Source organism: Mus caroli, unplaced genomic scaffold (genome assembly GCF_978045245.1).
Source record: "Mus caroli unplaced genomic scaffold, Mus_caroli_1 scaffold_14, whole genome shotgun sequence".
NCBI classification, from domain to species: Eukaryota; Metazoa; Chordata; class Mammalia; order Rodentia; family Muridae; genus Mus; species Mus caroli.
The window spans coordinates 98,977,326-98,991,927 of NW_028227269.1; the positions used below are offsets into that span (position 1 = coordinate 98,977,326).

At 50.2% G+C, this 14,602-nt stretch overlaps 1 protein-coding gene across 1 annotated transcript in view; it reads right to left on the minus strand.

Moving 5' to 3' along the window:
- Window positions 1–735: 735 nt before the first annotated feature.
- The window catches only part of Ccdc88c (coiled-coil and HOOK domain protein 88C), a 121,616-nt gene continuing 107,749 nt past the window's right edge, over window positions 736–14,602 (minus strand). The window contains exons 26-30 of the mRNA XM_021178770.3: window positions 12,416–12,604; window positions 10,722–10,790; window positions 7,466–7,534; window positions 5,382–5,671; window positions 736–3,009 (exon numbers count right to left, since the gene is read on the minus strand). Of these exons, the coding sequence (XP_021034429.1) occupies window positions 2,014–3,009; window positions 5,382–5,671; window positions 7,466–7,534; window positions 10,722–10,790; window positions 12,416–12,604 (1,613 nt within the window). The 3' untranslated portion in view covers window positions 736–2,013. The remainder of the gene's footprint in view (window positions 3,010–5,381; window positions 5,672–7,465; window positions 7,535–10,721; window positions 10,791–12,415; window positions 12,605–14,602) is intronic.

The window sequence follows — 14,602 nt, forward strand, 5'->3', positions numbered from 1 at the left end:
CCTGAAGCTCCTAGGTCTACTGTGAGTTCAGGGAGGTGTGTGGAGGTTGAGGGAGCTCAGGGCGGTGCACAGGCTCCCTGTGGATGGTTGAGCCCTGCAATCCTGAGTGTGGGAGGACTGTCCCAGAAGGGACGGAGTCGTGAGACGGAGGCTGCCAACAACGAGGCATGACTGGCCAGGTGTTAAATCCTACAAAGGCCACACGGACCGAAGCCTGCCAAACGACTGCTCCACGGATTGCAGTCCCCACCAAGCCGCCAGATCCGAGAGATTGCAGAGACTTAGGAAAGGAGGGCACAGGGCCAGGAGGCAGGAGCGGTGCACACAGGAAGTCTGATGAGCGAAGAACCACTGAGGTATCAGGTGGACCAGAAGACAGCACAAGGTTTGGTCACCTGGAAGATTTATATACCTTTCCCCATTTCATCTACTTCACTGATTTAAACAGGACGCCCTAGGTCCAAACCCAAGATCTAGCACTTGGGAGTGTTGTAGCTTTGGGATGCTGTCCTCACGGGAGCAGAGCCCCCTGCCCAACCGGGACTCACCGGATGCTGACTTAATGTGATGCGGACCACAGGCTGCCCGCCACTTCCAAGGACAGCTCTGTTCTTTACATCTGTCTTGCTGACTTTGCAGTTTTATAGAGCAAATGACTCAGACAACTATGGGCTTCCACAGCTTGAGGGGCCCCCTGCATGCAGCCAGCATTTACTGAAGAAAACCAGGGCTCAGTCACGTTCCTTTCCACTTTATTTCGGCCCTGTCCTGGTCTTCCAGAACGAATGGCTATTTAACACACAACCCAAATACCCTCACCATGGATCCTGTTAACATTCAAGGTCTCCCCCGTTTCTTCTTCAGCACATTACATCAAAACAGAAAATAAATCGTTTAGTCCATCCCAGGAAAAGCACCATTACAATAGGAAACAAAACATGTCAGGAAGTAGATCAGACAAACAACCTAACAGCAGGTCAGACTCCTGAAAGAATGACTTTCAGAACATAAATAGGCCCTCAAAAGTAAGTGTGTGTGTGTGTATACATATGTAATATGTATATGTATACACACACACACACATATATTCATATGTATGTATGTATGTGTATAGAGAAATTTGGTTTCTACCCCCAAAAAGTTATTCAGAAATAAAAAAAATTCTGTTTGAGCCAAGGAGGGCTGGGTGCAACAGCCACATTACAGAGCAAGTGTGGCTTTGGCCTTCCTTCTGTGTAGTAACTGTGCCTGCCAGACTGGGATACTCCTAGGGCATCTCTTTGCCTCACACCCTAGGCCTGGCAGATCCAGTGTTTGTAGTAAAGCAAGCCTGGGAAGTCCCAAAAGGCTGGTTCCTAGGTAGTCTTAAAGCCCACTAGGCAGGGCCCAACAGCCAGCTACAAAGAGCCAAGACCTGTGGCTGATCCTGAAGCTTGGTCCTGTTTTAAAGGGAAGTGCTTGGACCTCAGAAATAGGATGGCAAGGGTCCTGGGTTTAGCAGCCAGCCCTGCTCTGGGCTTTCCCCAAAACTCTGCAAATCTTTGCGGTTTGCCCAGTCGAAGCCTTTCCTAGGACCAATGGCTTTTAGGAGGGAGTGGAGTTTCGAGACCCATCAGGACGTAGCTTTGTGAACCTGGCGCCCGTGCATGTACTCACACGTGCACACGCTCTTTAGTGGAGGTCGACGGGTTGCAGACGAGAATTCCTACTCAAGTAGTGTCTGTTTCTGGGTAAAGTCGCTTTGCCACTGACTCCTAACTGGCTCCCATGCTAAAGGGCCTTGTCCATAAGATGCCAGCCGCTGGAAGCCGCAGCTACAGAAAATAAGTTACAGACCCTGGAGGGTAATCCTCTTAGGGCTTGGCACAGTGTTTCCCTTCAGCCAATAGGATGACGGTGGGAACTCCACTCCTCATTCTTCACCCTTCCCCCCCACCCCCACCACCACAGGCAAACAGGGGGAAAGGCGCACCAGTACTTTAGCATTTGCAAGCTACAGATCCACGATGCGAGTCACACGCAGCCGTACTCATACCACACTGTCTGCGGGTCCCCACCTGGCTCTGGGGATGCCGGTGTGCTCTTTGAACTGCTCCCTTGACTGAAGTCATCGGGGCCCCTTTTGACATGGGGAGCCAAGTCAGAAGACCTGCCAGGGCTTTTGGTCAGAAGCCCTTCGCTGTAACCATGCCCTGGGCCCCCATCTCCCTCTGAGGTGCCGAGCCCTGGACGCACAGGAGCTACGGTGGCTACCTCCCCTGAGTGTTGTGGCACTTTGGATTTTGTCCTGACCGCAGGAGCCACTGTAGGAGAAAGGTGCTGGATCTGGGGGTTGCTACCACTGCTACATCCAGTAGCAAGGGCTGGGGCTGTGGCAGACTGCTGTAGGGGGGCCAGCCTCTCTTCCTTTGGGGGGGCCAGAGAGAAGCGTCTTGTGTCCAGTGGCCGGCCTCGGGTACCCTGGCCTGGAGAGGAACTGTCAGCTTTTCCTGCGATTGGCGTTCTCTCCCGGGCTAGGATGTGGGAGCCTTGCAGACTGTGGGTGCTTGTCTCTCTGGCTCCTGCAACCTCATGACACCCTGGCTTTTGAGGAGACTCCGGCCGGCAGGCTTCTGGCCCACTGGCCCGGAGGAGGTCAGCTGAAGCCAGGCTGAAGGCTCTGCTCAGAGACGCACTTCGACTGACAGGCATGTGACAATTCTGGGTCATCGTGGCTTGCCTGGGTCTACCCAGAGACAGGCTCTGGGGAGGCTGGACCTGTCTTGAAGGCATCCCAGCCAGGGCCTCGGCCTCAGATGGTCTCAGGTTGGGCTTTACATAATGCCCTGGCTTCAGCTGCTGCCCCTCAGAGGTGTTGACTGACATCTTGATGGTGGGAGCCACGAAGCTGGTGGGCATCTTGGCTCCATCTTTCCTAGCTGGTGGTCCTGGCTGGCCTCCCAGGGCTGGGGGATCATGGGCCTTTCGGAAGTAGTCACTAAGCAGGTCATCACGGCAACTGGGAGTATCCTGGGAAGAGGAGAGAACCGAGATGGAAAAGTGGACAAGGACAGGAAAGAAACAAGACACATACACTAGAGCTGTAACCGCCACCCACACACTCCTCCTGAGAAAGGAAAGAGAGGCACGATGGGAGAACGTGGAAGCCAGAGAGATGGACGACCCAGATGTGGAGACAGCTCATCCCAAGGCTCAATGAACCACTTCCCTAGGCCTCTGCTTCTCCCATCCAGAAGGTGTCCTTTGCCACTATTCTGGAAACAAACAGAACTATCAGAGGCAAAGGTCTGTATGCAGATAGGGTCCACAGCCATTGGCTAGCATCTTAAAGCCTGGGGTCCCTGTTAAAAGAGTTAGATCCTGGCCTCCTGTGACCTGCAGAGGACGGACCAGTGGCTCAGGAGTCATCTGTAGCTGCTAACAAACCCAGAAAGTTGTGGTGCTTTCTGACATGTTATGCTATGGACATTACTAGGAAGAGCTGTGTCTATTAATGTCCACCAGGGCCTGCTCTAGGGTGAATCTGAAAAACCAACCAACCACCAACCAAAAACATCACCCAATTCCAAAAGCAGTCTGGTAGGGCGTGGTTCAAGCTGTGGAAGAAATACTTATGACAGATAAAGAAATGAGGTCAAGCAGAGGTGTACTGTCTGGTTTTGTGTGATCAACTTGATACAAGCTGGAGTTATTACAGAGAAAGGAGCCTTCCTTGAAGAAATACCCCCATGATATCCAGCTGTAAGGCATTTTTTTCAATTAGTGATCAAGGGTCCACTGTGGGTGGTGCCATCCCTGGGCTATTAGTCCTGGGTTCTGTAAGAAAGCAAGCTGAGCAAGCCAGGGGAAGCAAGCCAGTAAGGAACATCCCTCCATGGCCTCTGCATCAGCTCCTGCTTCCTGACCTGCTTGAGTTCCAGTCCTGACTTCCTTTGGTGATGAACAGCAGTGTGGAAATGTAAGCTGAATAAACCCTTTCCTCCCCAACTTGCTTCTTGGTCATGATGTTTGTGCAGGAATAGACACCCTGACTAAGACAGCAGGTCTGGGATAAGGCCAGGGCTCTCTGAGTCAGGCGCTTCTCCACAGCAGCCACCACCCTCTGCATGCTGGTTCTGCTTTCATTCATTCACTCACGCTGTGAGCAGGTACTTGGGCGTTGGTTCTCATCTGTGTGGCAGGGTCTCTCACTTCTGCCGAGGCACTGCTTGCCCCAGGCTAGCTGCCCGTAACCTTCTGTGCAAATCTATCTGGCCTCCACCTCAGCAGAGGAGTTCTGGGATTATGAATATATTCCACCACACATGCAGCTTTCTGTGTGGGTTCCGGGAATTGAACTCAGCTCGTCAGACTTGCATGGCCAGCATTTTTACCTGGTGAGCCTCCTTCTCCCTTGGCCCCTCCTGCCTTCTGTTGAGCCAACTTAAAACTCTACCATTTAAATCAGGGGTCTTAGCCTTCTACACAGGCCGAAACATCCTAAAGTAAGCATAAGGTTTTCCTGTCTGGAGTCTCCAAATGCTTCTCCACTAGTTTTTCTGCCGCCGGAACTTATTTCCCTATCAGCTTCTCTTAGCTTCTACATGTGAGTACACATGTGGCGTCTGCCTTTGTAGAAGTGTATTTCTAAGTCTTGGATACCCATCTTCTGAAGATCAACCTTCCTGGCTACCCCAGGAACTAACTTATGTCCTTTCCCTACTGGGGAGGGTTCCACTATGGTTTAGAGATCAGAGATGTCCTTGTTTTTAATATGGTGTCTTTTTCTGGCCTAGGGCTCACCAATTAGCATAAGGCAAGCTGGCCAGTGAGCCTCGGGGATCTGCATGTCTCCTCTTTCTCAGTGCTAGGATTGTTAACGTGATCACTACCATATAAAGCCCTGGGTTCAATCCCCAGCAACACACACACACACACGCATGCACCCCTCTCTGCTACTTCATGTGAAAGTCATGCCGAATTAAAATGTCACTGCATGAAAGCACAGTTGTGCCGGACATGGCCGACACCTGCATTCTCTACAGCATCTCGAGCAAGACAGTTGTAACAGAAACGAGCACAAGGCCCTGGGATCTAAAATATTTACTCTGTGGTCCTTTGAAGATTCTGCCACGTTTGCCAGTGGCTGCTGGAGATGAAACAGACTAAACAGTACTTAGAGCTCTGCCACAAACCCAGTGTAAGGTCCAACTCTGCCAGGGAGTGATGGCTATAGGCTACAGTGGCTTGGCTACTAAGGGGAAAGCAGCCCCTGCCGCTTGGGGCCTGAGGGCCAGCTCACAGTGACCCTTTGGCTAGTGGCACTCAATGACCTGCTGCAGACAAGCCAGACCTGGTGTCTCTCCCTGCACCACTCGGTCCTGCTGGGCTTTAACACTCACATGGGTAGGAGAGCCTCGGTTACTCTCCTCTAAAAATTCCTCCAAGGTGACCATCTCACTGCTGGGAGAGGCTGAGTGGGGTCGCACCCCCGTGTGGGTTGAAGCTGCACCCTTCTTCTGGATAGTCTCCTGGGAGACAGGCCCATTCCAGGGTGGAGTGTACTCATGGCGGCCGAGAGTACCACGTCCCGAGGTGTTGCCATCCCGAGACAGCGTGGCAGGGTCTCTGCTGGGGATCAGGTCTGCGCTGCTGAAGCTCTCACACCGGCTGTGCAGATGGTCAGAGGAGCCTAGGGGGCAACACAGGACACACATCAGTCTCAGCTCTCTCCCGCTCCCTGCGGCTAACCTGGAACCATCCCACCTGAGACAGCCACGCCTGGCCATCACCCCCACCCAGCTGGGATCCCTTCTGCAGCCGTTCACATTTTACTTTGGCTCTTTTAAAAAGTAAAAGTAGAAAGCTTTCGCTAGGAATATATTTTAAAAGTTTTTACCCAACTCCTAGGTAGCAGGCAGTATTTCTCCATGCTTTTAGTATTTTTGTTTTTGTTTTGTTTTTGAGACAGGGTTTTTCCATATAGCCCTGTCTGTCCTGGAACTCACTCTGTAGACCAGGCTGGCCTTGAACTCGGAAATCCTCCTGCCTCTGTCTCCCAAGTGCTGGGATAAAAACAAAAACATCTAGGTCTCATGTTGCCAAGGACGGCTTAAACCTTGCTGGCAACCTCGACCTCCTGATCCTCCTGCCTTGACCTCCTGATCCTCCTGCCTTGACCTCCTGAGCCTCCTGCCTTGACCTCCTGAGCCTCCTGCCTTGACCTCCTGAGCCTCCTGCCTTGACCTCCTGAGCCTCCTGCCTTGACCTCCTGAGCCTCCTGCCTTGACCTCCTTGGTGCTAGGATTCCAGGCCTGCACCTAGTGTGTGCAGTACTGCGGGCTGAATTCATGCCGAGCCGACAACTGAGCTACATCCCTAGTCTTATTTATCTACTCTTAAACAAAAACAAAACAAAAAAAGTGCACCACCTGGGACTAACAACAGTTTTGTGTCACAAAAGTATGTGTGTACTGAGGTACAAGGTTTACAGCGGGACAGCAGCGACATGGAGCACCTTATGGCTCCATCAACGTGCATGCCATCCTTGCACAGGAGCCATGCCTAGCTCTTCTGCATTGTACAGGTGCCGCTGAAACAGGCAGTGATAATTAAATCACCAACCCTGGCACGCTCACTAGCTCTCACTCAGTCACATGATATAAGTTCACTTAGCACCCACTACATGCAGGGGGCGATCATATAGAAGGCTAGAACAAACATCTTGATTAATTTAGTCTCAAGCAATACGGTCACTTGACAGCATGTGTACTCTTCAAATGCAGGGAGAGCTGGCAAGGGGGACTAAACGTGTAAACAGACCATGAAATAAAACCCATAAAATTTAAAATGTCTGTTAATCAAATCGGGTCTGGGGACATACTTCAGTTGGCAGAGTGCTTGGTTAACATGCACGGAGTCCTGGGTCAGAGTCCCAGCAGCACTCAGACTGGCATGGTGACAATCTGGTCTCGGCTATAAAGTCAGCTGAGGATTAGCCTGGGATACAAAACTCCTCTTCAAAAAAGAAACAGGGGCTGGTGAGATGGCTCAGTGGGTAAGAGTAACCGACTGCTCTTCCAAAGGTCCGGAGTTCAAATCCCAGCAACCACATGGTGGCTCACAACCATCCGTAACAAGATCTGATGCCCTCTTCTGGAGTGTCTGAAGACAGCTACAGTGTACTTACATATAATAAATAAATAAATCTAAAAAAAAAAAAATAAAAAATAAAAAAAAAAAAAAAAAAAAGAAACAGGTTTGTTCGTGATTTCAAGTGGGAAGCAACATCAGTCCCTGTCCCTATTCTACATAGCTCGGACCAGAGGATCTGTGACTTACCACATCCTCGGGGCAGGCAGGGAAAAAGAGGGATCTGAGCCCTAACTTGTTCAAAACTCCTTGGTGTGTGGCCCATGGCTGCAGAGAGTTTCTCATGCCCTGTTACCAAGCCTCTGAGCTGTAAGAATGGGAGGAGCCTTCTTACCCTTGAGGCTCAAAGGCGAGCTGTTGCTGGATGCGTTCCTACTGCTCTCCAAGCTGTTTGGCCGCGATGCTGAGGGGGAAACAGCTACATTTAATACAGAGGGCCAATGACCAGTTAGATCCCGGATTAACACCCAACCCGAGGAAGAAAATACAATCATTGATTCTACGCTGGCTCAGGACGGCGTCCCCAGCTAGGAAGGCCCACAGGGTGCTGTACATATTCTTCTGCCGCAATGGGCTTCAGCAGCTGAGCGCTACACACAGCAGACTCGCCATCCTGGCAGTGATGGGTCTCTGTCACCAGGTCTAAGGCCTCTAGTTTAAAATGAGAGCCAAGATGATCGCACCATGGAGCTCTAGTACAAAAGTACATAAGGGCTCCTCTGGGCAACCTAGGCCTGGAGCTTAGAGACCACCTGTCTCACTGCCCCAGATTTTCTGGAACGCATGCAAACAGGTGCTGTTCAAGGCAGCAGGTGCGCACGAGTAGGTGAATGCAGCAGTGTGTACCTGAGCATCCTCCTGCAGGTACCCACAGGCAGGGATGCCAGAATGTCAGGAGCTAAGTGACCACAGTACATGTTGTCTTTTCTTTGGTTCCTTTCAGTCACTTGCCTCAAACACCTATCCACTCTAATCTGAAACCTCAAAGTTCCTATGACAAGGGTAGAGGGACTCAGCCCTTGTGACTGTGGGTGTTCAGTCTGCATGTCATCCCCCTGCTTCAGACCCAGAAGGATAGGATTATTACTTGGCATGGGTAGACCATCCCTTCTAGGGTCTGCTGACCTCTCCTGGACTGCCCACAGTAACAGCCTATACCAGTGTCGGGTTGAGAAAAACGCCTCTGCTGCTGGACTCTGAACCTTGAAAAACAGGGGCAGTGTCCCAACATCTCTGTAGCTAACTGCAGGTGTGGAACAGTGCTAGGAAACCCTTCAGACATGCCAGAGGGCCCGACTTACTGTCCCCAAGGAGTGTCAACTCAGGCGTCTACATGGACCTAAGTCCCAGTCGTGGTAAGCTCTATTCAGAGCAGGCGCCTGGAAGTCACTCGTTAGCAAACAGTCTTTAGGGACGACCTTAGAAAGACTTGGTGCTTGGGAAAGGCACTTGACTAAGATTCTCGGTAGAGGGACAGTCAGAAACAAATGCAGGATGGCCTGTAATGGGCGCCACAGGGAAGCTGCAACACGTTTAACCGCCCAAGAACCTGTGTTTAGCATTTATTTTAGATTTTTGAGTGAGTGCTTTACTAGGTAGCTTAAGGTGACCTTGAACTCACAATTCCCTCGCAGAGCATCCTGAGAGTTGGGATCATAGGCCCAACTCACCATGCCTGCTCACTTCTGTTGATTAAACAACTCTTTTTGTTCCATATGCCAACCAGAGGAGTTGGAGGTGTTGGGAGGCGTCTGAAGAACGCTGTGGTTCATACACTTGGCTACTGGCTATTAAAACTGGTGATTCCCTGAGCTGGTGCCCGTGGAAGGGCCCTTCCCGCTACAGGGCCCTACGCTTCGGGTGTAGACAGAAGGTTTCTTGGGCCAAGAGGCCTCTTCAAAGAGCCTATCTTTACTCATGGAATCAGAAATAACTAGTGTCAACACCATCATACCCTCTAAACAGTGGGTAGGGCATGATGCAGGCGCCCTCAACTACTCAACACATCAGACATAAACTGAGCCCAGGTAAACATGCCAAGGTTTCCCTTTTAAGGAATTTCTTCCTAGCCTTCTAGGTTTTTGTTTTTGTTTTTTTTTAAACACTTGTTTGGGGTGTGTGTGTGTGTGTTTGCGTGTGTGTGCTGCACTCATATGTACAAAGATCAGGGGGCAACGGGCAACTTGAAGTTGGTTCTCCCCTTCTACCATGTGGGTTCTGGGACAGAAATCAGCCCACCAAGCTTGGTATTGAACTAAAGTGCTTTTACCCACTGAGCCATCCACTGTCCCATTCATTTCTATTTCTTAAAACATTTATTCTTGGGCTGGCGAGATGGCTCAGTGGGTAAGAGCACCCGACTGCTCTTCCGAAGGTCCAGAGTTCAAATCCCAGCAACCACATGGTGGCTCACAACCATCCGTAACGAGATCTGACGCCCTCTTCTGGAGTGTCCGAAGACAGCTACAGTGAACTTACATATAATCAATAAATAAATCTTTAAAAAAAAATTTTATTCTTTTTAAACACTTATTTGCTGTGTGTTTGTGTGTGTGTGTGTGTGTGTGTGTGTGTGTGTGTGTGTACGTGCGTGTATTCACATGTGCCAGCATGCATATGGAGGTCAGGGGGCAAATGCAGTAGTTGGTTCTCTCTCCTTCAACCACATGAGTTAGGGGATCAAACCCAGGCTGCCAGGCCTGCACTTGGCAAGCGTCCTTACATACTATGCCACTTTTCTAGCTCCCTAGAATTACTTTTTAAAAACAGACCTGGAGACTGGAGAGATAGCCCACCAGTTAAGAGGCTTTTTCCAGAGGACAAAGGTTCCATATCCAGCATCCATATGGTGGCTCATAACCATCTATGACTCTAGCTTCAGGGAATCCAATACCTCTCTCTGGCCTCTCTGAGCACTAGGCATGTGAATGGTGTACCGAAAGATATACAGGAAAAACAGGCATACACATAAAATAGAAATAAATTTTAAAACTGAGAAGAGGGCTCATAGCTTACTGGCCACAGTGCTTGTCTTGCATGTGTGAAGGCTGGACTCAAGGAAGAAGTGCACAGGGGAGGGAGAAAGGAGAGACGAGAAAGGACACATGGGAACCCAAAGCAACTTGTAGTTCTGAGAAGCCTGGGAGAATATTACCTGTTTTCTCTCCTGCAGAAACTTAAAATATCCACAAACAGGGGGGAAGCGGTTTTAGAACTGTTTGAGATATCACACAACTTAGTGTTACCACAGACATGTGGGGCCTAAGCAAGAACAAAGCGTAGACCTTCCTAAAACATGTCCCCTATGTTGGCCATCAGGACTCCCTGGCACACACACCTGGAGGGTGTTGTAGACACGTTAACCTTTCTATAACCTGGGGCTTCCCCTACCTGTCAAGGCTGCCTACGAGAACCATGATGAAGTACCTGGGCTGCAGAGAAGGCAGGCTCAGAGAGGCTCCGCCCCCCTATCCCCAGTCCCTCAATTCCATCTTCATCTCTCTGTGTGCTAGATTTCTTGACTTCCAGTCTGCTTAGCTTAAACTCCAAGTGCTATTGACAAGAAAACTAATGCCACGCTGGCCACTCACCCTGCTGCCTGTGGTAGGGGCCGTCGGGCTCCAAGGATGGCTCAAAGAGATTGTCATCTGAATTACAACCTGAGATGAGAATGAAGTTAATACACTGGGGTTCTAGAATGCCTAAAACCCACAGGGAAAACTCTGGTCCCTGGCTGTGTGACCAACGCATGCCTTTGTTCAGCCCAGAATCACAGCAAGGTCCAGTTCTTAGGGGGAGGGACAGGGTACGAAGAGTGCCTCTAACTCATCTATCTAGATGGAAAGAGGAGGCGGGCTAGCACACTGGACCGATTCCATTTAACTTTAACTCACACTCTGTGCCTGCGAACGAAGGGGTGGAAGATGCATGTATGTTTCGGCCTGAGGACCAGGGAAGGGAGCAGATGTCCTAGTGCCCCAGGAACCCTTCCAACCCCAAAGGCCAGCAAGCCAAAAGCAGAGGGTGTAGAAACAATCCATTTTTAGGGACACAATGCCATTGGACGACAGGAGAAAAGAAAGAGGAGGCAAACTGGGACCCACCACCCACGGTGGAAGGATGAGCAAGCCTTGTGCCCTCAGCTCCCAACAGGACATTAGTCAGGGAACCTTCCTGCCAACCATCATGGGGCCTCTCCAAGCTTGCCAGGTTCTATCTGAGCACTGATTGTGGGGTCCCCTCTGAAAAGATATTTAAATCAGTTACCTACCCACTGGCAGCGAGTGTCCAGACCGTGAGGGTCCCAGAATTTAGGAACCCTGTGTGTCGCTTCAACTCTCTAATTATGGCATCAAGGCTGTGTGTGCCCGAGCGTCCCAGGGCTGAGTGTGTAGCTCTAGCCCCGCAGAGGCAGTCACACTCAGCTGGTTTGAGTTTTTTGTCTTTTTTTTTTTTTCTTTTCTTCTTGTATTTTCACTCTCTTCGGTTAGTTACAGCAGTTTAGCATTCCTTCCTCCCCGTGTTCACTAGCTCAGGCTCCCTCCATGCCATCCCGCTCTTGTTTCAGGAACATGGTAACCTTTCGCATCACTGCTAGGCATTTCAACATTCTCTTAGCAATTCTTCCTGACACCCCACTTTAGGTCAGTGACTTTTGCATTGTTTTAAATTTCATTTATTTAATTTGTTTGTTTGTTTGTTCTCTGCTTGGGGTTGCAGGTTCTTCTTGGTTGTTGACAGAATCCTTGGGCTTCTATGGGCTTTCTATGGCAACATCTGACCAAGTCAGCTGGCTTGGGCTTCCTTCACATAATTAGACTCAAAAACAACTAGATGTTGCATCTGAGGTGTGAACACATACAGCCCCCGAAGCGCTAGGACACAGCACATCCTTCCCTGATGATGTTTTCCCAGTATAGGGTGTATGCCCTTGCTTCTGTCAATAGACTTCTGGGTTAGAGACTCTCTCATTCATCATTTTTAGAGAAAATACCTCCTGACTCCAGAGAACTGCCTGGTATTCTTAGCTCAGCCCTGGTACTGCCAATGCCTGAATGCTGCTGCCTCTGCTGCTGGTGGATTCTGAGGTTTTCCTCCTGGTTCTTAGGCCTACTGATGGCTGAATTATTTGGCCAAAATCACTTGGTTGGCTGCAGAGACAAGGCTTGCACCAAAGTATGACTCAGAAATCTTTCTTCATCAGGTTCTCTCTCTGTTCATATTAGGTCTGGTCTTTAGGCAGGCCCCAGGCCCGTAGCTCACCCTTTAGAGGGGCCGTACTCACCTTTGGTGCGGCCTAGGTGCTTGGGGATAGGAGTGGAGCTGCAAAGGGCTGCTGTGGTGGCTGAGGTTGAAAAGGTCCGGGAGCCAGGCTCCGAGGGCCAGGACTTCACAGCTGGGTCAGTGGAGGTATCTGTGCGGTCAACACTGCCTCCACGCGGGGACCCTCGTTTTGGTTTTAGATCCCCCAGGCCTGGGGCAGAAGACATTGAGAAATGAGGTTGTAAACTGGTGCCAAGACTGGGCAAGCACACTGAGGCCCAAAGCAGGTGCAGCAGGGCACACAGACCACAGAGACACAAGCTGGGTGGGTTTCCAGCTGCAGCTGGAAGGAGGGCACCACAGGGCTAGCTCAGGCTCCAGTGTGGACCACATGGTTAGCATCAGAACTGGCAGGAAGAAATAGAACTCAAGAGGATAAAAAAAAAAAGGTTGGATGGTTCAAATGTCAGCTGTAGGGCACACTTTCTGCAGCCTGTACAAAGCTCCAAGCCCTGTCTCAACAACTCGAATAAGTATCTGCAGATGTCTTCTCCATACCCGCTACTGAGGTTCTGAGGACCCTGACAAATGGACTTCTCAGGGTGTCAAAAAAGTTCACTGCCAAGCTTACAACAGTTTCTTTTTGGGGAAAAAAGTAACTATAATCTCTTCGTGGGGGTCTTCACCTCTCATCGTACGCTTTTAAGCAGCATTAATTTTCTGCTATAAACATATATATCTGTTGAAATTAAATAATATTTTTGAAAAGTATCCCCTACGCAAATAAAGAGAAAATCAAATAGGATTGAGTCTGGGATCTCCAGATACGAGATATGACGGAGCAGGAAGGGCCGAGGACGCAGCTGAGGTGGGAGAGTGCTTGCATGTCATGTGTTAAGACCCACAGTTTTGATCCCCAGTACCTCAGAACAAAATAACCCCAAAATAAACAAAAGCAAAAACAAAACAAAAACTCGGGAGCACTTCTAACAGCCGGCCAGGCCTTCTGTACACTGCCTATGCCTCACGCCCAAAGACCAGGAGGCAGGTGGAGGTTGGCCTGCATAAACCGGACTCCTCAGCCCTTCAACCTCACGGTTCATCTCTGTTGGCTTTCAAAGCCCAGATCTTAGATGTGAACTGGAGGGGGGAATGAGGATTCTGGAGGACAGCCTTATGAGAAGCAAGAAACAAGTCTGGCAGACTGAACAGTGACTGACACAGGCCTTCCTGTGTTAGGCGGAAATGAAGGTCCAGGGGGAGGTGAGGCGGGCAGACAGCAGAAGCACCAGACAGAGACAAGCACGATTCTAAGAGCATGCAGGGAGGACAGACTCTGGGATGCGGAGCTTTGATGGCTTGGAGTTCTTAAAGACAGGGTCACAAGCTGAAGTCAGTGGCAGTGATGACTGGCCTTAACACTGTCATAGGTGCAGGTTTAGTATGGCCACCTGATTTCTAAGGTGACACTTGTATTCCATCTGAGTGCATTGGCACTGACAATAAGGGAGAATATGTAAAAACTGCACGTAGGAGACAGGGGGCTATGGCCCAAATCAGACCTGGGGTGTAAGAATGGCTCAAGATGGGGACATGACAGTGGGGTGACCTCTCTGGTCACCATCTTCCCCTGCTCTGGGTGTGACTCATGTTCTGATATGCTTTCTGTCCACTGTGGCTTTGATTTCACCATCCAAGATGCCAGAGAATTGCAGCACCGTCATAAAACTTCAGTCTGGCTGGGCAAAATCGGTTCAATTACTCAAAATGTTCCAACAGAGCAGTCAATCCTTCAGAACACAGAACTGCGGGCTCGGGGGCAGAAGCCAGTGACTCTGCTCTGACAGAGAGAGGGGACAAGGTTTAGCTGCTTACAAGTAAATCTTTAGAAAGGTGGCTCACCCGACGGTGGGTATTTTAGGAAGCATAGCGACAACTGGCCACTTCCTCTTTGCACAAGGGCACGACAGAAGCTTGCAGATGCGGGCGGGAGCGGGCGGAGCACAAGGTCACTTCACTTACTTAGCATGAATCTCCTGGCCCAAGGACAAGTTACTGCACGTACATCCTGGGGGTCCCCTAATACTGTGCTGTGCCGAAGCAACAGTCCAGGAAACATGACAGGTCATCTCAGAATCCACGGTGGCTACTTTGGAACTGGGGGAGGGACAGGGGTCCACTAGGGACCGAGTGGCCTTTAGGGACTAAC